General features: G+C 42.0%; 1 protein-coding gene across 4 annotated transcripts in view; it reads left to right on the plus strand.

Annotated features, from left to right (window-relative positions):
• MAP2K5 (mitogen-activated protein kinase kinase 5) overlaps positions 1–27,236 on the plus strand; it is a 278,521-nt gene that overhangs the window by 230,608 nt on the left and 20,677 nt on the right. For all 4 annotated transcript variants that reach the window (XM_029238396.1, XM_029238395.1, XM_029238397.1 and 1 more), the window contains 2 exons: positions 8,462–8,523; positions 11,518–11,563. In XM_029238396.1, the coding sequence (XP_029094229.1) occupies positions 8,462–8,523; positions 11,518–11,563 (108 nt within the window). The remainder of the gene's footprint in view (positions 1–8,461; positions 8,524–11,517; positions 11,564–27,236) is intronic.

The following is a 27,236-nucleotide window of genomic DNA, read 5'->3' on the forward strand; positions in this document are numbered from 1 at the left end:
ACATGTGTTGCTCTATTGTGAAGTCTCATCCAGCCGTAGGACAATGCTCATTTAATCCACCATGATGGGACCTACACACCCTGAGCCCAAGTGGGATGCCAGGGTCAGTTACCCAGCAGTTTGGGCTGGGGCACTGCTCTGCCTCACTGCCTAGTTGCTGTAATCACTTTGCCTGCCGTTAATTTTCCCTAAACCAGGGAAAACACGTCTGTGAACAGTGCAAATGTTCTCAAAAGAGATTCCAAACTGGTCGGCTGGAGTGTTGCCTTCATTCCAGGATGGAGGCAGCATTCCAGGGAGTGTAAGTTCCTTCCTTCCTCCTGGAAATGAAAGCGTCTGGGCCCACGAGGTCCCTGATGTTCCGAGGTCCAGAGTAGCAGATGGCATTATGATTTTCCAAATCCTTATGAACGTTCTAACTGAACTTGTTCATTTCACAGTATGTGGTTCTATTTTTTTTTCCACTTCCTCTCCCTTCCTCCCTTCCTGTTCCTCTCTTTGTTCCTCTCCTATTGACTGATTTTAAACTGATGTGGTATCTCATCAGTTTAACCAGCTTTAAATTCCCTTCTCTCTGTTTATTGTATGGACCAGGTATGGCACAATTTCACGTATAATTCTCAGCCTCCGAGTCACAGCCAACATAGCCTTTGAATTTGTTTATAAAAATGTGTAAGCGAATACCGCTGACACTCCTACACCATGCAGCCACTGGAAGTTCTGTTTTCCCCGTATCCATAACTGGCTGTGCAGGTGGCAAATGGCAGTAATTATTTTAACTAACAGTCGAGTGAACATTCAGGAGGACACACAGTGTGGCGATGTGGACTTTGGATTTCAGCAAGTTCCCTGAGTCTATCTGGATAGTGTTATGGCTTGTTGATTTTTCAGGACATGGGCCTGCCAGGTTCTTGCCCTTGAATGGTATGTGGATGTAGCTCAGCTGTTTCAATGTTAACCCTTCACCTATGAAAAGAGGAATGATTCCTTTCATTTAGGAGCCTGTTAAGGGTTCTTTTTCACTCCTGGATTTTGCTTTCATTTTTGTTTAATATAGTTGTTGACCAACCTCTTTTTTTTTTTTTGCGGTACGCGGGCCTCTCACTGTTGTGGCCTCTCACTGTTGTGGCCTCTCCTGTTGCGGAGCACAGGCTCCGGACATGCAGGCTCAGCGGCCATGGCTCACGGGCCCAGCCGCTCAGCGGCATGTGGGATCTTCCCGGACCGGGGCACGAACCCGTGTCCCCTGCATCAGCAGGCGGACTCTCAACCACTGCACCACCAGGGAAGCCCTGACCTACCTTTAAGATTGCTTTTAATCAGCATTTCTACACATAGGACCTGGTGAAATGGCAGTGTGTGTATTAACATTATAATTTAGGTCCTGGATCCAAACATGTGTAGCTGGACTTTTCCTGAGGAAAAAAACTGACCTTACCAGTGTATGAAATTCAAACACTATATAGGGACAAGGTAAAACCACAGGTAGGAATTGCTGAATAATTACCTTTAGACTAGCCTGAGCAGGAGGCTTCCCACGAGGGTGAGCTCATTGAATGGTTCCTGAAACTCAATCTCGTGGATGTCAGTGGTCATGCTTGATTATTTGCAGCAGTGTTTTATGAAAAAGCAATAGATATGCCTTGGGAGGCTACAGAGAGAGAGAGAGAGAGGGGACAATAACAGGTTTTACTTTTGTAAATGAAATCTCTTTGGTATGAGACAAGCATGTTTTTTGCTGCTCTGCCTAAGCCATTGAAAAGGGAGGTGTATGTGGGAGTTAGTGTGCAGGTGTGTGTGTGTGTGTGTGTGTGTGTACCATTCAGATAGGCACCTCTAAATAATACTGTACACTATAGCTTATGACCAACGAGAGACCTAAAAGAAAAAGAAAAAAGATGTTCATTGGCTTTGGAAAGCAAGCAATTGCAAATACGGTTTAAGAGATTAATTCATTTTCCAGTTCTCCACCTACCTGTTTTCAAGGAATTTTGTGAAACACCAAGATCTTTGCCATATGTTTAGAAAATCTCTGAGTAAATGTAAGTCTTTTAAATGACAAAAAATGAAGGGTTAGTTTTGACATAAATGACAAAGTTTGTTTCTCTTCCCTTTTATCCCAATACTGAAGAACTGCCAAAACATTTAGGAGAAAAAGAAAATAGGAAAAAATCTGTATAATCTCAAATTTCAGAGATTCCTTTAGACCTGTTAATTTACGCTTTGTGTTTTTTATAAGCCACCTGGTTGTACTTGGCTAATAGCTGGTTCTCCCATGGTTTTGTTTTTGTTTTTGTTTTTGCGGTACGCGGGCCTCTCACTGTTGCGGCCTCTCCCGTTGTGGAGCACAGGCTCAGCGGCCATGGCTCACGGGCCCAGCCACTTCGCGGCATGTGGGATCTTCCCGGACCGGGGCACGAACCCGTGTCCCCTGCATCGGCAGGCGTACTCTCAATCACTGTGCCACCAGGGAAGCCCCAAGAGTCCAGTTTTTTTTGTTTTTTGGTGTCCTTCCCAAATAAACAAGGTTCCCTCCCCGGTCAAGAGCAGATTTGTCCTGTGGATTCTGCCAGTTGTCTCACAAAGATGCTATTCTAAGGCAGTGAACGGTGGAGGATCAAAAAACAATTTGGGATCTGATAAGGCAAAATGCTGTCCTGCCTGATGTGAAGCCACTGGAATCACAAATAACCTTCAATGCCAGCATTGCAGATAGATGTGGAGTGATCTAGGAGAGCTGTGCCAGTTAGTATGAACCCCAGAGTGTAGGACCAGAAATTGTTGGGCCAGGCCAAAGGAACATTAGGCTTGAATTAAAAGATTTATTTTTAAAATGTTAGAGCATAACTCTCAGTACTGGTTAGACTGCAGGTGATTCTCTAATGTTAATTAATGTGTTGGCTTGATGGCTTGACACCAAGAAGTCTAGAAATAGGCTGTTAAAAACTGTTAAAAAGGATTGCCACGTTTCACTTAACTTGCCTGGTTTAATCTAACCACAGCACAGCTGACCTCAGAATTCACCAGTGTGGCCAACACCTTGAGATTTTTGAGAAGTTGTCCTTCTATCTTTTTTACGTTTTACTGCCAATACGTATAAAAGCTTGGTTTGAAGGAATGTCTGTTTTGCAAAGAGAAAGGAACATGACACAGATTAAGATGTTCAAGGTCCCTTCACCCCCAGGTGCTCTCTGGAAGTGAGGAAGGAAGAAAGTGGGAGAGCAAAAATGGTATCTCACAGCCCTCCAGACTCTCACAATAAGTTTCTTCCCCATCACTCTTAGGGCTGCATGTCTTACCCCTCTGAACAACACACAAATTCTTCCAGGCTATGGATCAAGTATCAGTCATCCCACAATGCCAGCCCAGTGCCTTTGACATGGTAGATGGTCAAGAAAATTGTTGAATGAGTGAAGCAATAAATAACTAATGAATGATTGTATCATTTTTATACAGCATTTTGTGTCTATGCCCTATTAGTGTCTGAATTAACCACCACATCATTGTCAGGTTCCATTGTCATCTTTAATTATGAATTAAAGGCAAAAATTAAATCCTCAGGTATATTTGTAAAGCAAAGGCCCCTCAACTTTTTTCCAGTTAAATAGTTATGCCAGGCTTCTCCATTATTCAAAGCAGAGCTCTGCTAAAAATCTGGACCTCATGAGTTTAAACAAAAATAGCTCCTTACCCTTTTACTTTTAAACTTCCTATTTTGACATCATTTTATTTTATTTATTTATTTATTCATTTATTTTATTTTGGCTGTGTTGGGTCTTCGTTGCTGTGCGCGGGCTTTCTCTAGTTGAGGTGAGCGGGGGCTACTCTTCATTGCGGTGCACGGGCTTCTCATTGTCGTGGCTTTCTCTTGTTGTGGAGCACGGGCTCTAGGCACGCAGGCTTCACTAGTTGTGGCACGTGGGCTCAGTAGTTGTGGCTCACGGGCTCTAGAGCTCAGGCTCAGTAGTTGTGGCGCACGGGCTTAGTTGCTCCACAGCATGTGTGATCTTCCCAGGCCAGGGCTCGAACCTGTGTCCCCTGCATTGGTAGGCAGATTCTTAACCACTGTGCCACCAGGGAAGCCCTTGACATTATTTTAGATTCACAAGCAGTTGTGAGAAATAATATGGAAAGATCCTATGTACCCTTCACCCAGTTTCACCCAATGGTAACAGTTTATAAGTATAGTACAATATCACAACCAGGAAATTGGCATGATACCATCCACTGAATTTATTCAGATTATAGCAGTTTTACATGCACTTGTGTGTGTGTGTGCATGCTAGCATGTGCTTGAACATTAATGACACCGATTCTTTAAAGCCAAGAAACAACATGGCTTAAAAAAAAAAACCTATGCCTTTAAAATAATGATTTCCCTTTTAAGTAAGTCATTTCAAAAGCATTTTTCTCATTTATGTTTTCTTTATTTGGAGTATCCAACTTACTTGCCTGCTCTCAAGATCACAAAGTGTACTTTTGGCACACTTACTCTGCAGGTGAACCAGCAGCAGTTGTGGTTGGAGTTGGACCTCCTTCTCCCCTCCCCCACCTTGTTGCAGGTACACACACACATACACACACACACACACACACACACTCGGATTTTCTGCTCCTTACCTTTTTTTATGCTTGAGTACCTTGCTGACACGTGCTAATAACAAAATACCCAGAGAGAGTCCAGTTGAAGTTAGCATACATTAAACATTCTGAACTTGTCCTTTTGCTCATAGATTGCACATAATTAATAATTAAACAGTTTCTGTTGTAATGGGTTGACCTTCCTGAACTGTTCATTATTCACAAGGCAAAGGCATCACTCAAACTTTCTTCTCGTCCTTCGCCGTTCTCTAGTGTGCTGCCTGCTTGTGTTCCAGTTGTTTAGCAGGAGGGGCTGACGAGGTAGTTCCCAAAAGCTCTGAGACTTGGAGACTGTCCTCCGTGATGACCAGAATTGCTTACTGAAATGGCTGCAGCAGCTGTTGTTATATAACGGTTGCCTGCTCCGTAACAGAATTCAGCCTGTTTCCCTTAGCAGGACGCTAAAGTTGATTCAGGACCGGAATCTCAGGTCAAGGTTTTTGGTTAAGGTTGTGTCCTCTGTTTCGTTCCATACCTCCATGCTTAGAAGTTCAAAAGAAAAGTATCCCCCCAAAAGCCCTCAAGGTGAAGTATGGCACCCAGGGTCTTAAAGAGAGTGACTTTTATTAACAATTTAGAGTCCATTTCAGCCAATACTGAGAGTTGCTGGTGTCACTGCTTCTCTAATTTGTGTTTACATTTTTGAAATGTATTTTTTCTTCATCTTGCCTGAACCCGTGTTCCACAGAGAACATTTCTGATAAGTAGCAGCAGTGACTTTACGAGATCCTCCGAACCCCTGGGCATGGTTCTGTCTCGCTCTAACCCCACAGTGAGTGGCTACTTTCCCTCCCTGGGTGCCACGGCGATGCTGGAGTGGCTTTACTGTGAGCCTCCTTTCCTCCTTCGCACAGGTTGGAATTAGATAACGAAATAGGTCCGAGTCTCGGAGATTTTTTACATCCTGATCTAAACTAACTTCTAATTTTGCTTGCTTAAAAGTGAGAAAGGTATACTTAAAAATCCTCCAGCTTGGGGAATGCTGTCAGGTCTGTTCGTTTGCCTTCTCTGGATTGTTGACAGCCTGCCTGCCTCTGTGGAGTTGGAGGCTCTCAGAGGACTCCCCCACCCCGTGTTTGCGTGTGGCATTCTGAACCCGCCCCCCACTAGTCAGTCTTCTGTATCTCAGAAAATTCTCCTCTGAGATACACAGGAGACGTGGATTTTAATGAAAAGAAATATCTAGCATTATGCTTGTGAGATTAGAATTTCCCCCCACATCTTTGATGACTGATTCTTTCCAGGCACCACTGAGATGAGAATCCACTCTCTGTGGTTCTGCAGAGTCGACTTGGGCTGGCATTTTCACAAGTGAAATAAATTATTCATGGGTACCACCCAGGGTTCCTTAGTTTTATATTATGAGGAACTTAACAGGCTACAATATCAGGTCTTAAATAAAATTAACTACCCATGCAAGGATGTCACAGTTTCCTCGTTTTGTTTCTCATCCACGTTAAAATGACGTCTTCATCAAGTTGCCTAGTCTATAATTCATTAATTTACTCTTGGTATCATACTTTGAAATGAGGCCCACATTAGCATCACGTTTTATACCAGGATCTTTGTATAAAACCAGTCTAGAATTTTAACCATCTTGGTAAATATTCAGCCACATTAAAGACAGTAGGCTTTTATTTTCCTAAACATTCATTTTAAAGCAGCTACTACTCAGACACTTCCAGTACTACAGCCTCCAAAAAAATTTCAGAAAGGAATGACTTAGAAAACTAACTACCTGATTAGAGTCCATAATTTTTGTACCTCAGACTTTGAACTGTCTTTTTACTAATAGTGTTTGAGACAGTAAAATGTCATCTCTTGAACTGGGCCTCGTAGAATCTTGCAGGCTTGGTGATATATATGGCTTTCCTAAAACAGACTGGGCTGAAATTGATACCATGTTTTATTTTTGCTCTTCAAACCGATAGGACTTCTGTGACCATTTTATAATACCTTTATCGAGGCCTTGTCATGTTAACTGCGTGCCTTGTTTCTTTTGAGCAGACTATTTCATCGCCCCCCCACCCTCTTTCACGTCCTCTCTATGTAATGCCTGCATGTAATTCTTTGAACTTGGCAAGACTTTATTTCACTCCCATTTTCCTTTGTTTTCCTTTCCTCTTGGAAGCCTTTCTCTATTGATGAGAATTTTAAGTTTACAATTACTAACCTTCCCCTCTTCTGGACAAATAATGTTAATTCAAAGAGGACAGATATGCAAAAACTAAGAAACATTTGGTTCACATTCCTTTTTTTTTTAACTTTGGGATTATTTTTTTTGGCTCCTTTGACCCCCTCAGTTCCCTTTGATTTAATTGTATTTTCCGGTAGTTTCCAATTGTTTGATTTGGAAACAAAGCCTTAATAAGAGTTCTAGTTAATTTTCTGTCTTGTAATTACCGATCTCATTTTTCTGATAATTGGCCACAGCAATTATATGTATATTTACTAATCACATAGGAGGCTGTGCAGTTGTATCTATCTGCCACCATTGATAATGACACGCATATTGCAGAGGTGCTTTTATCATCTTCTTTTTTCCACTACATCAAAGCTATTTCCTCTTGTTCTCAATAATGAATACATGCATGCATTTGACACAGTTGTGTGCTAGAGAAATTTGGCTCCCACCAAATGCTGCATGCTCTGAGTTTCTTGCCTGCAGCGCTGGAAGGTTGTATGTAATGATATATTGCTCATCCAAATGGCCAAAGCACTCCAAAGCACAGTGAGATTAAAATAAGTCATTCCTTTGTTAATTTAAATAGGTGCATGTATCATACTTTGCAGGGCACTTTGTGTAGGGATGTCAGGGAGGAAAAGAGCCGCCGAAAGGTATTTTTAATAGCAAATGAGAATAGATGAGAATGGAGTCATTTGCAGCTGCCTACTTTATGTGGCTCTCTTGTTCCAACTGTAGGTCTAATGAGATGACTGTTAAAGTACTCTGCAGTGTAATTTCATTACATTCTGAGCCGTTACACTATAAACACAGTGGCTCTCTCTGTCATTCTTGAAAAAACTCCTAAATTCTTAAAGCCTTCTTTTGCAAATGGTAATGGGGTTTGCTCCCTGTGTTACATGGTAGTTGTCGTTTGTTGCTGTGTAGTTTTCTGCTCTCTTGAGTGACTGCCACCTCCATCCTAGTTCTGTTCGTGGGCAAGGTGGGCGTTTTTCATTGTGTCCTTAATTCACTGGCTTTCTCATATGATGAGTTTGCCTAGACTGGCAAATAGGCTGAAATTCCTTTTCAGGAAATGGCTTCCCGTATAAAAAGCTTTTCTATTAAAGTGAAAAATAAAAAAACAAACCCAACTCTGACACACGTGATTCAGTTAGGGGCAAGCAGTTAAGAGCAGCTGTATATACTAATAAATGTAAATAAAAAGAAAAGTGTAAATAGCAAACCCAGTAAAAGAAACAAAGGTCAACACAAGAATAATTTCACAGCTCTTTGTTAATTACAAGACCATTTGTGTGTTACTTAAATAATCATTAATTTCTCATTTACACTTTCGTACCTTCTTTCCTACCCTGTGGCTATCATTGTCCTTTTTTCACCTCCCTTCCCTCTTTGCTCTCATGTTTCTCACCATGGTAAAATGTGTATGGCTTTAAATTTGGCATTTTTTACGTAAACATGTGGAAGAGAGCGTAGACTGTTTTTTTAATTGGATGAGGCCTTATTTTCCTTTCCACATGGTGGTGAATCCTTGTTATATATTCATCTTTATATGCTCCTTTGGGATTGGGGGTGGAGGGTATAAAGAAAAGGAATTGTTGTGACTTTTGGTGACTTGTTTTTCCTCCATCCCAGGATTCACCCGTCCTTCCGGTTGGAGAGTTCTCCGAGCCATTTGTACATTTCATCACTCAGTGGTGAGCCCGTTTGCAAACATGCCATGCCCTCAATGTAAATGATACATGCCATTAACTCTGCGGCTCCGTGAGACCTTATGGCTCGCCCTGCTTCCTTTTGGAGACGGGAGGGACTTCGGGGCCTTGGGCAGATGGGGCAGCAAAGCTGAAGAATTGTTTAAATTATGTAAACGTTACTTACACAAAGGGTCATAAACGTACTTTAGAGGCTTTTTCCTGTTTTAATAAACTACTGAGAATCAGGCTCCTTCTTTGAGCACAGGTACTGTTGCTATCCAATTTTTTTTTAAGAAATACATAATTTTATAGCCCCTATTGAACAGACATATGAAGCTTATTTTTATTAATGTAACCTCAAGTTACCCATAAAAGTGTCTGTCACTTAGTGGAAGCAGCATAGTTTATTAATTCATTGGATTTTCAGTAAATAACTTTTATCTTTGGTTATATTTTAGACACAATAGTGGTGTCCCATTTCATTGAATTTTGATGTTTGAGAGACTATGAAGACACAGTTCCACTAGGCCCACTTTATCCATTATAAGAACTGAGAGGGGAGCCACAGGATTTAGATCCAAGGGGCCCTTAGAGTCTCTAGGCAACCCCTTGTCATTTTCTATCTGAAGAAATAGGCATTTTTCTGCCAAGGGTTCTTTTCCAGCCTTCTGCCTTTTTCCTCCCCATAGAATGAAGTTTTCTTTTATTATCCCTTTCACATTATCCACCTCCCCCCTATTCAGAAGGACCCATGTGGTCTTGGAAGGCCTAGTTGCTCCACTGCCATCCTTCTGCCCTCTCCCTCACCCCAGCATGGAGAGAGAGAGAGAGAGAGAGAGAGAGAGAGAGAGAGAAGGAAATTAGGAGCAGAGAGATGACCACCCCAAAGCAGGAGACAGGACTAACTAGCAACTGTTGTGGACATTCTGGAACTCCTTCATAAGCACCTTTACTTCTCTTTCCCTCCTTCAATCAAAGTCCTTATTTCATCACCCCTTCAGAGTTGCATCCACTAGTGGAAAATGAGCCCTTCATTCCTGTGGTGCCACAAAATGGTGCATTCAGGATTCCTTGCTAAACCGAAATGGTTGTACACTGGCCCCTCCCCCTCCCCCCCATGATCCATCTGATGATGCCGCTAAAGTGAAACCAAGAAATATTCCTTAATATAAATGTCAAGCTTTATCACCTTTTTGACTAAATGTAATATGTTACCTCTTAATAAAAATGTCTCGTGTAGTTTATATTCCATAGGAGAATATGTGGGGAAGAGAATTTTAAATCCCAACTTCTAAAATTTTTATTAACACTATTTCTGTTTATTTAAAATACTTACATAATATTCCGTAGCTTGTAAAAACTGTTCTCACTCTGCAAACATTTTTTCCAAAATATGCCATGTTGGGAAAAAAGGTACGTATTGGTTAAACACTAGAATCCTGAGCTCATTAATATTAGAGCCATTATCTAGAAATATGTATCAGTCTCTCTTAATTTCCTTTACATGAAATTCCTAGAAACAGAAGCACATGATGGGAATATCCCATTTTGAAATGCAGAAATTGAAAAACAAACCGTGTGATTCCCAAGCTGCCTGGAGCGCCGGGTTTTGGCATCACCCGCTCCGAGATGTTGGATTTGTGCCGTGACCACTGTGCTTATCCTACTATGTGGTCTGAGACCAACCTGGGGGTGGGGCCCTTTCTGAGCAGAGAGGGAGAAAAGCAGATAGGGCTTTGCCTGCCTTCTGTCCAAAAAATTAATCAGCTGTTATATAGAAGTTTTATGGAGACAGAGGGAGGGATAACCTGTGTTGAAATTTCCACAGATGTCAAGCCAAAACAGAAATGATAGTGGGTAATAGCCTTGTTTTCCCAAGAGATACAGCTACTTTGGCATGTCAGATTAAGACTGTTACCAACTCCACTGGCGAGACAGCTTGAATTACTTGCTAATGGATGCAGTATTTGAGAGATGCATATGGTTATTTATAGGGAAGGCAAATGTCCTCGATGTCATTAATGGTTCATAACTACGGTTCTTGTTTACCAAATGATCATTAGATCTCTGTACTTAAAAAAAAAAAAATACTGTCAGCAAATGCAGAGATTGTATGAAGGGCTATTTTTTTCTTGCTTGTTTGAGGTTGCCTTATATAAAGAAAAAGTGTCTGTGTGATTTTCCAAGTAATAGAAGCAGCAGTCTCTTTTCATGACTTCATCCCACAGATACTCTGAGTTTAGTATAAATCGGCCATCAAGTAGGCAGCTTACCCACAGTTACCTCAGTCCCATGACTGGGTGCTTCATCACATAGCTAAGTACATGCTACAGCTACTGATTATGACTGTTGCACATAAGACGAAATATTTTGCAGGAGGAATGTGATTCTTTAAGCAGCTTAAACAAACGTAACTTTCCGACAGCTGTTTAATGAATTATCAGCTTGCATGGTAGCCAAAATAAATGAAAGTTGAGATAATGTAATAACCCTTTTGTAGCATTATCTAGATACCTGACCTCTTTTATATATTACTTGTCATTTGGAGTAATAATGAAGGAATGAGATGTTTTCTCATTTGACCTGATATTCATGTTTCTTTTCTTATTGTCTTATCCCAGTTACCAAAAAAGAAGTATATTGTTCCCTAAATTTGTTTGAAATGAATTGATAACTGAGTCAGGAAACGAACATTGCTGCTTTTTTTTTCACATTAGTTTCAGAAGTAGAATTAGGATAAATTTAAATTCATTCTTTATCTGTATTGCAAGAGTAACTCCCCCCAAAAAATCTTTGCATTTTTGATTCATGAGATTCCCCCAAAATCTGATTAATTGAAGGTCAAAATAAAAGAAAGGGAATACAGGCTAATGCTTTGGCCAAGAATTGAACATGATGAATTTTGAAAACATTCAAATTCCAGGAGAAATAGCCCATGGTGGAAATTATAGCACAAATTTACAAGTGATATAGATAATATGAGTTTTTCTCTTACAGCATGAGAAAACAACCAAAAGAAAGGCCAGCACCTGAGGAATTGATGGTAAGTAGACTTTCTTAGTTACACTAGAATTCTCCAGTTACATATCCGTGCTTAACATTCTGTTAAAAGGACCAGGATGGGATTTAAAGCATCCACAGACTCAGCAAAGCCAATATTATTTACTTCATTTCAGTGGGTGCTTTTTGAAGCTCACATCCTCAGATAGTAGTTTTCACTTCTTAAAAACCCATCACCAATTTGAAACTTAATGCAGAATTCTTTTCCTTTGCCTCACACTCAAGGGTCACAAGTTAATCTAGGTTATTCCTTGTCCTCATTTGCTATTACAGCCTCTCAGAATTCAGAGGATTGGTAACAGAGAAGATAGTCAGCATATTACGTTTTTAGTGCAGTCCTACAGGAAATTCTGAATGTGGCGTGGAGTCCTCTTGGATTCATGTAGAATGAAATTAGATTGGCTGCAAAAGATCAAGTTAATGTGAATCTTTGGTCTTTCCTCAGAAAGGGACAACTATAAGGCTGCAAGTGCTGTGTTCTCAGCTCCAAGGCCGCTTCCTTTGATTGCAAATGACAGTTTTTAGTCAAGCAGGGAGAGGAACAGAGACGTTCCCTAACAATTCCCAAATGGTCATTTATTTAGTGCAGATTGTTGATTTGACAACGCAGAAGCTGTTAGAATAACGTTAGCATCAAGCATTAATAAATAATAATTATAGTCTACTCTTTCTGATGTTTTGCATACCATTCCCTGTCTTCAGATTATTGCAATCAGGACAAATTCTGACTAGTCTTCTCTCATCACTTTAAATAATAATCATTTTAAAGATATCGGTTCAAAGGTTTTTAGCCTTTGTATTTCATCCTTATAAATACTCTAAGCACCCAAACTTCTGTATAATACAGATTTCATCCCCAAATATAAAATAGCTGTATGTTTCCCTTTTATATCGTAAGTGCTTTCCAGGAAGGTAGTTTTCTTCTTCATGTTACCCCTGGAGCAAAATCTCAGTTTTCAGGGTAGTTTCAAGTTAAAGTTCACCCCTAAAACCCCTGCAATTTATAACTGTGCAGGTTTCATGTCTAGAATAAACTGGTCTTTTTTTTTTTTTTTTTTGACGGGGGCGGATCTCTGATGGTTGGGAAATTCATGCAGTTAGTCACATTTGAGGAAACTTGGAACAGGTTCTAGAGATGGAGACCCATTTACCTTGTACATTATCATGGTATGGCTGGATAGCTCAGCTATTAAAACAAAGGAATAGGGTTTCATAAAACAGATATCTATTTGTAAATGCATGTTTCAGTGCTGCAGTGAGTTGGCCACTTATAAATAAAACATCTGCAGATCGTACATACACTCATAAATGCATCCAGATGTATGTGTTGGTAGGGAACACCACTCCAGGGTGGCAAGTTGTAAAGATAAGGCTGAAGGGTGAGTCCTTTCAGTGCCTTGAAAGCAAGCATATGTGGCTGTCTGTGTGTGGAGAGAGATGAGGAATACGTATTTCGATATATCTGTTTACAACTATACACCCTGGTGTGTGCCGTCCCATATTTTTAATTAATAAATATCAATCAATAAAATACAATGAAAAATTGTCACAGGAAGCACTATCCTATACTTAATTTAACATTATTTCTAGTACTGCTCACAGTTTGATTTAAATGAGTTTATTCCCCTAGGTATAGCAATAGTGAGGCACCCCCTGGCTTAGTACAGGCTCAGTGAGGGGGCAGGAAACAATGGAATGTGTGTGAGGCTCCTGTGGTCAAGGGGGTTGAGCCCTGCCCGCCTTTGGCCAAAATATTGGGCCCAGAAGGGGATAGGGAAGAAAGTGGGCTGTCCCTGGCTTGAGGAACCTGAGTCACATCTTAGGGACCCCCTTAAGAAACCAGTCTCTCTATTCCTTCCAGCATATTAATAGCTTTAATTTTTCCTTTTCCCTCTCCGTCTACAACCTGTTTGGTGGTGCTCCCATCTGGAAGCTGAGCGCATTCCTCTGGAATGCATGAACTGTAGAGCCCATTTGTCACTGGGGGGGGAGGGGGGGCTGCCTTTCACAAAAAGAGCAGTGTATCTCCCAAGCGTGGTGACTCCACCCAGCAGGGTACCAACATGGTCTGCACAGCTTGGGCCACGTCAGCTGTGAGGCCCGCAGGATTGTTGAGGTTTCCCTATGGGCCTGCATTTTGCAAATCAAAGGGAGAGCATCAGAGGTGAAGTCGGGTGGAAATATGGAAAGTTACGGATTTGCCATCACGGAACTCTTACATGAACTTGGGTGTGACCCTGACCACCAGTGAACACAGCAAGTCCCAGCCTAAGTAAATCAGAATGTAGGGAGAGGTGTGCCCAAACACCCTCACCTCTGGGCCTGGGCCTTGCACTTAGCAGGCACTCAAGTGGTTTTTGTTGTTTTATTTGGTGGAGTCACCTTATATACCAGAATATCCAAGTCTTAAAAATCATCATCTTTGCAATTTTTGACCATATCATTCTTAAAGATGACATGTAAAACTGAAGCTTAGACGCTAGAGGCTATTAAAATCCCAATGTTAGAACTCATTTAGTCGTTTAGCTGTTTAATTCTCTCTGCTTGGCGTGGTTGTTCCTAAGATGGCTACAGTTTTTCTGTTCTAAGTGGAAATGTTTTAAAATTGGACCAAGAACTTGCCTTAATGCTCACATTTGGGGGAGGCCAGGGTCCACATGAACTGGTACTGTTTTCTGGCACGTAGCCCTTAAGCTACATGAAGAATTAACTCGGAAGTCTCGTCATCGGCATCCACGTCATCTTGGGAGATCTCAGAACCAGGGAGGCAGCTGATTCAGTAGGTATTTATAGACCGTTATGTGCAAAGTCCCGTGCTAGAATCAGCAGAAGATGCAGGGTAGGCTTCACACGTACAGTGTTGCGGGGGTAGGGCAAGTATACAAATAATTAGAATAAACTAAGTACTATAAAAGAATTGCGGAGTTCTGTGGGGATCCATACGGGGAAATGGGGAAAAGCTATATGGAGAAGGTAGCATTTGAAAACAGCCTTTGGAGGATGGATTGAATTGTAATAGAGAGTTTGCAAGGGGTCATTCCAGGCAGAGGAAAGGATGGGCAAAGCGTGAGTGTGTCAAGTCCCCAAACCTTTTCAGAGCAATGTGAAACCTCTAGTGCTTGCTGGAACAGAAATTCCACTGACATTGGTCTCGTGGAGTCACAAACCCACAAAGGTAGAGCTCAAACAGGCAGTATATTCACCACCAGCTGGGCAATCTGTTAAGAAATTCCACTTCTAATAGAAGGAACCCTAGTACCCAGGTCTGAAAACTTTGACTTGACATAGAAGCAGCACACCCACCCATAAGTACCTTTTTTCTTGAGTTAATTCTTTTGAGTGGACTCTATTCAGTTATAGGGAAGTCCTTCATCCTTGGGGAAGATCTGACCTTTCTTCAACTCTTTAAGAGTTATTGCATGCATCAGGAGTCAGCTTTAAACCCAGCAAAGGAAAACCAGCCATGCAGGCAGCCCAGGAGCATTTGGCATGCTGACACAGCCAGACAGATAGGAACCCCCCACACACTCTTTCTGTTCCTGTGACGATGATTCCGTAATTAAAGAACCCACTTTTAAATCACTCCAATGTAAAACACAGGAAAGACCTATATCAGTGCTGCCCCAGCTCTGTGACTGAAAACCAACAAACTTAGGAAAAAGTTTCCAGGCTGTAGAAACTCTGAGGAGGTGGCAGACGGTGTTCAGAGGCTTCAGACAACCAATCAAACGTGTCACAGCTTATGTGGGAAAAGGGCAGCTTCTGCCAGTCAGAAAGGATTGATGGGATTGCAGCAAGAGGGGAGAGGACGATGATGAGAAGGCGGTAGGGAAAGTTTCCCAAAATGTCAATAATCAGATTGAGGGAAACAAAAAATTAAGAATCATACCCCTGCACTCAGGGACAGAGACAACCTGAGGTGAAGGCACAGAGATGGAGAGGTGTGTGGCTGGCTTGGCTATGCAAATTATATGTTTACATATTTTTAAGTAAAAGGGACAGGTGAGCAACCTTACTCTATAGACCATCTGCTTGTGTAAACCACAGAGAATTCCTTCTGCCGAATTAATCTTCCTTTCGGGTTCTTTTGTAGCGAAGGTCAGGCGGATTTAGCAGGGAAGCTTCCTTTCCCTTGTCAGCAGCTCTCCAATCCCTCCCCACTCCTGGGTCTTCATCTGCAAAATGAAGGGGATGGACCAGATCAGCAATCCTTGACCTAGGGTCTGTGACTTCATTCAGGAAGTCTGTTAGAGCCCCTGAAATTACATCCAAAATTGTATATGCATGTGGCGATTTGCATTTTTTTAAAGAAGAATTCATGGCTGTCATCAGTTTTTCAAAGGGGACCGTGACCCTAAGTGATCGTTCAGCTCCCTCACTACCTTCCCACTCTGATAGTTAGAGCTCTGCAGCCAGGACAGGACAAGCCTCCCAGGAGGGAGGCATTCGTTTGGAGGGTGAAACGCTTGCTTGGGGGGAAGGGAAGGAAAGGGAAGGGCCCTCCCTGTGGGACTCGGCAGGGCTTCCCACCAGCTCTCAGGCGGCCCTTTAACCTCTCAGCCTACCCTGAACGTGGGCCTTGATTTGAGCAGGGAAGGTGTGGGCCATGGGCTCCTATGCAGTTACAATTTGGATTCAGAGCGCTGTAGATCCTTCTATGCATTTAGAGTGTTTCCAGAAGCTTTCCATGTCTAAGCTCTATTTAATGGAATCTACGCATAGTAAGTAATCAGGTCAGAAGAAGCAGCATCCCGGTTTGAGATCAATCGCTGGCTAATACTTTAGCTAGGCCACTTTATTATCTCATGCTGATCCGATTGCCATTCTCCTCCTCCTTTGTCCCATGCACTTTGACTGTGGTAAAAGTACGTATCACATACATATTAAACACATATACCCATTCTATCTGTATGTAAATGCATGAGGCACAGCTGGATATTGCAGAGGAGTTTGATTTACTAATAGTTATTATCTGTTCTAGCTGTTCAGTGGCAGAGAGAATTTCAGAGAAACAAGCTGGCGCAGAAATTGTCTTTATGCTATAACTATACTGCTTTAGTAATTGTTTAAAAACATGGCTTTTCTCCTTAGGTTCTAATAATGCCTGTTATTTTGTGCATTTCCTTGTGCATTCCAGAGCAGGGCGTCCTCGTTTAGCATTTCCTCAGCTTTGGTTTTCTATCCAGGCGCCTGAGAAGAAACACAGAGTGCAGTTTGCAATTGAAATTTGACATTTTGCTTAGAAAGCAAGTAAATAGTGGGACTGGAAATACAAGAGAAGCAGGTGTGGGTCTTGAGGGAGGGGTGTCAGTTATAATCTAAATAGTGCTTTTAGATTTTTTTTTCCTTCGTCTAAATCCCAGCAGCTGCAAACTTGAAGGCATCTCATTTCTCAGAGAACGCTTTATGTATTGAAGGTGGTATTGTTTGGGGGCTAATAAACACCAAACTGCTCCAGAAAAATCTGTTTAAACATTTAATTACTTGCAAAGAGATGTTAACTTGTTTAATTCCTCTAAATTAAATTGTCACTGGTAGCTTTTCCGCTTATCCAAACCTGATTGTAATTACATTTTCAGATAGATTGGTAGGTTGTTCTCTAAGTTAATCAAGGTATGTGATAAATTGGGCATCTGCATGGTCCCTTTTAAAAATCGGAAAAACCACCACATTGGAATTTTTCTCTCCAGCACTCAAATTCCGGTGTGACTTCTGGGTTTAGACCAAATGGCTTTGTTCACCATTGTGGGACCCAAAGCCACAAAATGCATGGGACGATTAAGGAGATGATTTTATTCAGGCACTTGCAATAGGGAGAATGTTTATTAATGAGGAATGTCTCAAAGCAACTGGAGGGGGCCAAGGTTATGGAGGCAGGTAAACAAGGGAGTCATCCGCCAGTCTTAGGAAGTCATGAGGAAGGATAGAAAGGGGTCTTATCTCTGTGTGAGCAGGATGGTCCTTTGTAGCTAACAAGAGAGTAGGGAGATTCCTCACCTGTTACTCCTTTCTGGGAGTACAGGGCTCAGATAAAGTTCAGCATCATCACCTCATTCTACTAACTGGATCAAAAATGAGTTCCGGTTTATTTTGATCCGGGGCTTACAGGTGTCCTAAGTACAAATATGAGGAAAGGCACGTTTCTGCAGCCCCCTTGCATAGTGCTCATGGACCATGTGCTTGCAATCTAAGCTTTTTAAGATACTAATGATGGTTTATACCAAGGGGGGAGGGGGGTGGGTAGGATGAATTGGGAGATTGGGATTGACATATATACACTATTAATGCTATGTATAAAATAGATAACTAATGAGAACCTACTGTATAGCACAGGGAACTCTACTCAGTGTTCTGTGGTGATTTAAATGGGAAGGAAATCCAAAAAAAGAGGGGATATATGTATACGTATAGCTTATTCACTTTGCTGTACAGTAGAAACACAATATTGTAAAGCAACTATACTCCAATAAAAAGTTTTTTAAAATAAATAAATATCATATAAGATAAATTTTAAAAAAAGATACTAATGATGGTTTAATAAGCAATTCTGAACTTGCTGGTAGTTTAGTACCTTTAGCTAGTTTGTTGCCTCATATGGAGCATGTTTTAAAATAGACCGTTAGGGCCAGACTTACGTGTGTGTCTGGCTTCCAGTTCTTGCAGACATCAGTTTTGCTTTTGGTTATTCATTTGGAGGTGCACATCAGCTTATTGGCCAAGGCACCCCAAATTTGCAGGGGGAAACCCTGGATAGGATTGAAAAACTTCAACTAAATATTTTCTTCGAGCACAAAAGGCATCACAGAAGCCTGGGGGCCAGTTGACAACCATGTCATGATTTTATTTTTTTTTCAAGTTCTGAAGGCCATTAAAATCATCTGTTTGTGTCTGCTTATAAATAGGAATCCACTAGTAAGAAGTTGATTTTAGCTTTTAATTGCACATAATTACAACGGCAGAATCACTGTCTGGATGCTTGAGATCACACTAAATCAGACAGCTTTAATTTGAATTTTTGATGACATGTTAGCACTTCAGCAAGAACAGAGAGATTATAACCCCAGAAAACAAGCTTTGTTTTTCCATAGACGTGACTGCTTAATCTCTTCACGAGACTTTAGCAGATAAATACATGTGTGTTAAGTGTGTGTGTATTTATATACATGCACATAGCAAGAGAGATACAGATAGATAAAATCTGTCATTCCTTGATCATGGCAATCTGACAGTTTTAATTTCCCAGTTTAGGATAACTTTTTTCCTCCATCAGTCAAGTCAGATCTCTTAATACGGTGATGATTTGCCTGTTTAAGATTGCGGTGTTTTGAACTCCTGCCTGCAAGTCTTCTTTCTTGTTTTACTGGGCTGACTGTCATCTTCCCAGCATCACATTTCAAGGCACAATAAGGCTGCACAGACCACAGGAACAGTTTGGTTATCTTGGTTGCCGTAACGTGGATCAGTGGGTCTGCTTTTCAGTGTTCTGCCACATTCACAGTGGCTAAGCTGGCTCTTTAGAGTATGTTGTTACATTCCTTCCTCCTTTGATGCTACTCAACTCAGGGGGAGTTTCTGTTATTTGGGTGATGGCCTCAGCCTAGGATTCTCTCCTCTCTGCTGTCCTTGAACTTCTCCATCCTCCTCCCTGCAGCCTTCCCTACTCTTCCCCTTCACAGTGCTTGCTCCCTTCTCGGAAGCCCTCCACCGTTTATTGCCTCTAACTTGAAACAGCGATTAATTACATAAATTATATATTCATGGTAGATTCACAGATTGGTTCATACAGTATGGTGATTCCTAACTCGGACAACTCATCAGAACCATCTGAGTGGGTTTTAAAAAAAAAATGCCTGGATCTCAACCCAGATCAAAGAATCTCTGACATTTGGGCCAGGGAGCAGGTACCGGGGGTTTTTTGTTGTTTTTAAAAGCTCTCCAGGTGAAACTCACTGGTTTGATACCTTTTTTCTCCAACTAGATTGTAAGTGCCTTGAAGGAGAAACATGATCTTTAATTCAGTTCCTAGCTTGGTCCTATGCTGCTGTCATTCAGGCGAGTTCTCTGTTCTGATTAAAAGAAGAGAAACCACTACTGATTATTATTCTTTGCATGTGCCATTTGTGTTCTAATCCATTTCAGTAAAACACTGTACTAGACATAAAGACAAACAAGACATGTCCCTTGTTCTGCAGGAGCTCAGAGTAAAGTTGAGGAAACTCACCCAAGAACAAGCCATCCCTGGACTCTGTGATATTCAGTGTAAGTTAGGATGGCCATATTAGAACTACATGGTCTGATCAGAGGTTTTTGTTTGACTTCCTGCTATGAGAGGTCATGTGGGTAAAATCATTTGGCGCCAAAATAATGGAATATCTAGGATGTTGCAGTGTTTGCAGGGATACCATTCAAAGCTTTTAACAACCAGTATAGCCAGACCCATCAGAACAGGCACTAGGGTTTGGCTGTACACCCTGGAAGTACGGGAAGAGCAAGAAAGTGTAAAGCAGGCCTTGCTCAGTGGCACCTGTGATCTTTGGCGTGTGTTCTGACCACTTGGGAATTCACCTTTGACAATTAAATCCAGATCAAGAGGTCATTAGACAGTCAAGACTTAGAGGAGACCACCTGGCCAGCACCATCTTTGCCGGGTGAGATTGATGGCAGGGGACCCCAAGGTCTTTATCAGCATATCAGATGTGGGCCACCCCGCGCCCCCCAGCTCTCGGGGATAATGGATTAGGTTGAAAAATCTGGAGACAGCCACTTGTGGGGGAAATACAAAAGGATCTTGAAGCCCAGCCTCTGTGATTTGGGAATCGCCATTGAAAGCGGCCAACTTGTTTTCCTGTGAGTACACTCCAATAAATAGATGCAATTCTTATCAATAATTAATGAGTCTAACCAGGAATTTCAAGGGCTGGAAAAATATTAGAAGCCTCCTATTTACAGTTGTAACCAGCTGGATTTGTTTAATGGGTTGTTTGCTTTTTAATTTGTAGCAGTTTCAAGAGAGACCTTTGGGGACCGCGAGCCTTGTGGTTTCAGTGAGGCCTTTAGTAGATACACAGCTATTTGGGGGCCAAATCTGCCTGCAGATAACTTGAGGTTCACTTGGCCGTTTAGAGACTGCAGAAAGGCAGTGGAGACATTTGGGCCTTCTGTCCTCTATTCGATTTTCAAGATTAGAATTAAACATTAGGCCGTGGTCTACCGAGAGACATTTGCCGGAGTGTGGACTAGTTTCTTCCCAGTATCCTGGTTTACCATTTCTCTGTTTTCTTAATATAAATGGTCACTGATTCTGAAGTAGGAGACTAGGTACCATTCATTTATCCGTGCAAAGATTCCCTTGATACAAATAAAAATGGAATTTTCAAATGTAACCCGATTAACTCTTAATTGTATACCAATAGCCTGTGTGTGTCTCAGCTCCCTCAGAAGGCTTCTGAATGGCCTGCATCTCTTTTTAAACTTGGGGGGAGGATTCAATTAATAGCAGGACTTTCTAATTGTGGGATTGTTGTGGAGTTGACAAAAATTTGTATAAATAGGGTACATTTTTCCACTGAAGAGGGCTGTGCTGAGACATTTTTAATTGGATTTTCATGGTGATTGACAGCTTTTGATTATGACAGTAACTTTATTTGGCTGGACTGCTTTAGCCTCTTGTTCAGATTTTTCCATCAAAGCCCTTTTTTATCCTCTGAATCCCCGGTGGAGCAGCAGTCATTGTGGAAGAGCCTTTTAGCACCTTTGTTGTAGCCATCCCTGGTGATGATTGGGCCCAGCTGGTAGTAGATAAGAAAATGTTCCTTTCACAAAGAGGCTGTGTCTCCCGCCTCTGCGGTTTCAATAATTTTAAGAGCCCCCCAAACCTGTTGAGGATTAGAAGTAGCTTTAGATGTGAAATGAGTGTTAAGTATTAGTAATCGGGAGATTAGGGCCCCAGGGACAATGAGAGATAAACAACTGCAATTAAGGCAAATCTGCCGATGTAAACAAAATTTAGCAGAAACAGATGCCCTAACCATTTTTAGGGGATTGATATGAGGGCACCAAGGAATCGATTTTTGTCTTGTTTACACTTTCAAACCCCGGTGATATACTGGAAGGCTAAATATTTCATACAGCCTGATTTTAGTTAATTTTTTTTTCAGCGCCTCACAGTAGGTGCCTCTCTTCTCGCAGTGACCAGGCCTGAGTTTATTCAGCATTCACAGGGAGCAGCTAATTGTCTATGAAGGGCCCCCATGTTTAAATGGGCTTGACAGGAATTTAAATTTTGTTTCAATCAACCCCTGTGCTCACAGCCTGCTCCAGTTTCTAATTTTTAAATTAAACATGATTTTTTTTTTTTTTTTTAAGCCACAGGCTTGCCTCTGCAATACTCTCGCTCTAACTCTGGGGAAGGCAAATCGGCAACCCTGGAATACTGGCTTTTGCAGGGCCTGAGGCACCAGCTCCAGGGCTGGAAAATTCTTTCTCCAAAACGAGCTTTTCCTTCCCCTGTCCGGGAGGTCGGCAGAGCTTTGGCTGGGCAGCTCAGCTTCCTGCCTTCAGAAATGGCCCCCTTTCTAGCTCTCCTGTGCAGGCAGCAGTGCGCATCATCTGGAAAGTGGGTTAAGTACCAAAGGAAGGCGTAAGGCTAGCTTTTGGGGGGCTGGCTGAATTGTAACCCATTGCACGTCTAGTGCAGATTTGTATTTCAGCAGCCTTTTCTGCCCTTGTGCGACAGGGAGACAGTGTCAGGCCCGTGCGTCTCAGTACACACTCACCGTTTTTCTTTGCTGAGTATCTGCTCTGGGTAGAGCATCCAGCCTGATGCCGAGGAAGCAGTCAGCCCTGAGTCCTGCCCTCAACCAGCTTACAGTCTAGCAAGGAAGATGAGGATATGAACAGCCAAGCACAGGACAGATTGTTAGACTCGCCAAAGGCCCTCCCCCACCTGCTCCTGCCCGCCTTCAGCTGCCCCTCCACCTCATGGCACTCCTGTACACGCAGCCTGCACTCTAACAGTTCCCTAATGCGTGAGCCTCACATGGTCACGTCTTTGCTTGTGCTGTTTCTTCGGCAAGAATGCCCTTTCCTCACGTCCATGTGGTGAACTCCTACTCAGCCTCCAAGACTCAACTGGCACAGCCTCTGTGAAGCTTTCTCCGGCCTGCTTCAGTAAGGTTGCTGGCTTCCTGTTGTATGTCACCCTTCTTTCTGGCAAGTACCTGTATCAGTGCACTTTTCACACTTTGTGGTGGTAACTTAACAGCCCATAAACAAGAAGAAGAGATCATGTCTTCTTTATTTTGTATCCTCAGCATCTAGCCCAATCCCTAGCCCCAAGTTGAATGCTCAATAAATAGTTACGAATTGAAATGATATGAATTTAACAGGTACAATGAGTTCTGGGGAAGGCAAGATTTCTTCCAGCCATGGGTATCTGGGGAGGCTTTGTGAATGGGGTGACAAATGAGCCAGACCTTGCAGGACATTGGGGTATTTATGTGAGTGTATTACTTTCTGCACACATGTGAAACACAGCTTAGATCCAATATCCGTACTGGTCAGAATCCGTACTACACCTTATTTCCTCTGAAATTACTTGAAAGAAATTGGAGCAACAATTGCCTACAACTTGGGGCTGCAGATAAATTCAGAAAGGCTTCTAATTTTTTTTTTTTTCGGTACGCGGGCCTGTCACTGTTGTGGCCTCTCCCGTTGCGGAGCACAGGCTCCGGACGCGCAGGCTCAGCGGCCATGGCTCACGGGCCCAGCCGCTCCGCGGCATGTGGGGTCTTCCCGGACCAGGGCACGAACCCGTGTACCCTGCATTGGCAGGCGGATTCTCAACCACTGCGCCACCAGGGAAGCCCAAGCCTTCTAATTTTTAACCTTAAAGAAAGAAAAGATTTATTTTAGAGAGAGAAATTAAGCTAAACGGATAACATTTTTAAAAACATGGGTTTACAGAGTTCTTTCATATACGCTATCTCATCTGACCTTCACATAAACACTGTAAAGATTATTCTTATTCCCATTTTACTGATGCATTAAACTGGGGCTCAGAGAGGTTAATTGACTTGCCTAGAGTGACACAGCCAGGAAAAATATCTATTGATGCATAGTGGACAGGGGGTTGTTACTGTGGTTGTGGGAATTTCAGCTAAGTCAGGCCATTTCTAGAAATCCAAAACAAAACTAATACGAACGCCCCACAAAGAAATGTGTAGAATTTCAGCAGTTTGTGCTTGTGAGACCAAAAATGCCCTTCTAGAATGCTTACTCAACTCAGTCCTTGTAATCCCCTCCACCTTGGCCTCGCCCGGAATCTGCAGGGCTGTGGTTGAATCAGAGAGCTTGTATCTGGACACAGCGGCCGGGGCCTGGCTGACGCCTGAACCTCAGTGCAAACAAACCAAATAGGAAGAGAGAAAGTAATCACCAGCAGTTTGCACCTGTCTGTTAGTTGGTAATCTGAAGGGAAGCTGTGAAAATTTGTGAGCTATTACTGCTTTTTGGTTTTGTCAACCTGCAGCAAAAAACTGAAGGTGTAGTACGTTCTGCAATTTATCTGGCCACAAAACCTTCTCTCATTTTTAGTTCTACCATCGTGATTATAGGAGTGAGTGGCTTCTAAGAGATATTACTCTCTGAGTTTGGGAGAAATTTCTTTTAACTCAGAAAACCTTACTGAGCACATTCTATATGCAGAATATATTGCTAGGTGCTTTAGTTCAGTGCTACTCAAATATGGACAGCGGGGGCTTCCCTGGTGGCTCAGTGGTCAAGAATCCGCCTGCCAATGCAGGGGACACGGGTTCGAGCCCTGGTCCAGGAAGATCCCACATGCCGTGGAGCAGCTAAGCCCATGCACCACAACTACTGAGCCCACATGCCACAACTACTGAAGCCCATGCGCCTAGAGCCCATGCTCCACAAGAGAAGCCACCGCAATGAGAAGCCTGTGCACCGCAAGGAAGAGCAGCCTCCGCTCGCCACAACTAGAGAAAGCCCACGTGCAGCAACAAAGACCAAAAATAAATAAATTTTTTAAAAAAAGGTAACTGTACTTAAAAAATATATATATGGACAGTATGCTAGTGTTAGTATCTGAACTGTTTCTTGAACACACGATGTGGAGTTTGTACCAGAATACAAATCAAGCGTGTCTCAAAGTCTTCTGTTTAACTCACCTGACATTTTTTTGTCGCAAAACTTCCTCGGTGAGGAAGCTGTGTGCTGATTTACTTTGTGGCATAGCTCCTTATCTTCTGGCAAACTAGTAGCAAAGGGCTCCCAGACCATTACTTGAGTTGCACAGCTGTAAGGAATACAGAGGCTGATGAAACACTAATGTTGCCCTCCAGGAGCTTACGGTGTGGTGAGGAAACCATTGCATCCTCTGCAGCTGGCACGATACACAGCACAAAGTGGCTGTGCAATGATCTCTGTTGAATAGATGATCAAAAAGAACTAAATAAAAGGCAATCTTCAGAATGGGGAAGAAAATTATAAACTACATATCTGTTAAGGGGTTAATATCCAAAATATACAAAGAACTCATACAACTCAATAGCAAGAAAAACAAACCAATTTAAAAATGGGCAAAGGACCTGAATAGATGCTTTTCCAAAGAAGATATACGAATGACCAACAGGTACATCACTAATTATACGGGAAATGTAAATCAAAACCACAATGACATATCACCGTGTGCCTGTTACATGGCTGTCATCAAAAAGACAAGAGATAAGTGTTGGTGAGGGTGTGGAGAAAAGGGAACCCTTGTGCACTATTGGTAGGATTGTGAACTGGTAAGGCCGCTATGGAAAACAATATGGAGGTTCCTCAAAAAATTGAAAATAGGACTACCATATGATCCAGGATTTCCGTTTCTGGGACTATATCTGAAGGAAACAAAAACACTATATCAAAGAGATATCTGTACCCCCATGTTCATAGCAGCATTACTTACAATAGCCAACACATGGAAACAACCTAAGCGTCCATCAACAGATGAATAAATATAAAGAAGTTGTGAGATCGATAGATAATGCACAATGGAATATTATCCAGCCATAAAAAAGGAAATTCTGCCATCAGCGACAACATGGATGAACCTTGAGTGCATTATGGTGAGTTAAATAAGTCAGAGAAAGACAAATGCTGTATTATCTCACTTATATGTGGAATCTTTTTTAAAAATTTCATAGAAAAAAGATTTGTGTTTACTAGAGGTATAGGGAAGGTGGAATTGGATAAAGGTAGTCAAAAGGTAGAAACTTCCAGTTATAAGATAAATAAGATAAAGGTAGTCAAAAGGTAGAAACTTCCAGTTATAAGATAAATAAGTACTAGGGATGTAATGCACAGCACGATGACTGTAGTTAACACTGCTATATGATATATTTGAAAGTTGAGAGTAAATCCTGAGTTCTCATCACAAGGAAGAAAAAACATTCTTTTGTATGTGTGTGAGATGATGGATGTTAACTAAACTTATTATGGTCATCTTGTCACAATATATGTAAAGTCAAACCATGGTGTACACCTAAAACTTACACAGTGCTGTATGTCAGTTATATCTCAATAAGACTAGAGGGGAAGAAAGAACTAAATGCTATAGATGCCAAACTGATGAGCGCCTTCAGAGACATGTGAACAAAGTAGCCAGGTCACACAGAATAGGGAGCCAGACAGTGATCAGGGTCCATCAGGAAGGCAGACGGGAGACTAAGGCTGGGAAGACAGCCTGCAAGTGTCCAGGCCAGCACAGGCATTAGAGGAATCAGAAGAGGGAAAGCACAGGCGTGGGGTCATGACCCCGCTCATTTCTGTAAGTCGTAGGACTGGAAAGGTGTGTGGCTGACAACTGTCAGGATGTACTCTGTCCTCTGAATGTGAAGTCTGGAGAGGCTGAAGATGGGCTCTAGATCTTGAAAGTGAGTCTGTCGTGAACAAGAGACAAGAAGCGACATGGTGAATTGGAAAGAACATTGATCTGCGTTATCAGAAGATAAACTTTCAACTACAGCCTCTGCGTCTTCTGGGTAATCAACAGTTACTTTTTAATTTTTTAAAAAAAAAATTTATTTTGGCCATGCCGTGCGGCTTGCGGGATCTTAATTCCCTGATCAGGGGTCGAACCCGTGCCCCCTGCAGTGGAAGCTCGGAGTCCTATCCACTGGACCGCCAGGGAATTCCAAGAGCCTCAGCTTCTTCATCTATAAAATGGGGGTAGTGATACCAATCTTGAAGGGTGGGGGTTTTTTCCTACTAAAATAGAGTTTGTGAAAGTGTTTGTAAAGTGCTAGACATATGTGGGGGCACTAAATCAGCCTCTTTGGGTCATGACTTGTCTCATGTAATGTTCCTGGGCATGTCTGACCAGTAGCTTCTTGAAAGACAAATATGCTTAGTGGAGCTTAATGCAACTTAAAACAAATATACATACGTTGGGCGTTTGTAGCTAGTGTCTAATGAATTGGTAATTTTTTAAGGATAGACAGACCTCTGTGAGTTACTCTTCCCCAGGCATTAGGAAGTCTTAACTTTTCATGTCAGTCCTCTAGTCAGTATTATGAACATCTTGTTGGAGGGAATTATTATGAGACAGTCAGTTAATAACAATTTGCTGTCTGCATCTTTGAGGTACTGTGATG

Source organism: Monodon monoceros, unplaced genomic scaffold (assembly GCF_005190385.1).
Source record: "Monodon monoceros isolate NGI ecotype Baffin Bay Population unplaced genomic scaffold, NGI_Narwhal_1 Super_Scaffold_21, whole genome shotgun sequence".
NCBI lineage: Eukaryota > Metazoa > Chordata > Mammalia > Artiodactyla > Monodontidae > Monodon > Monodon monoceros.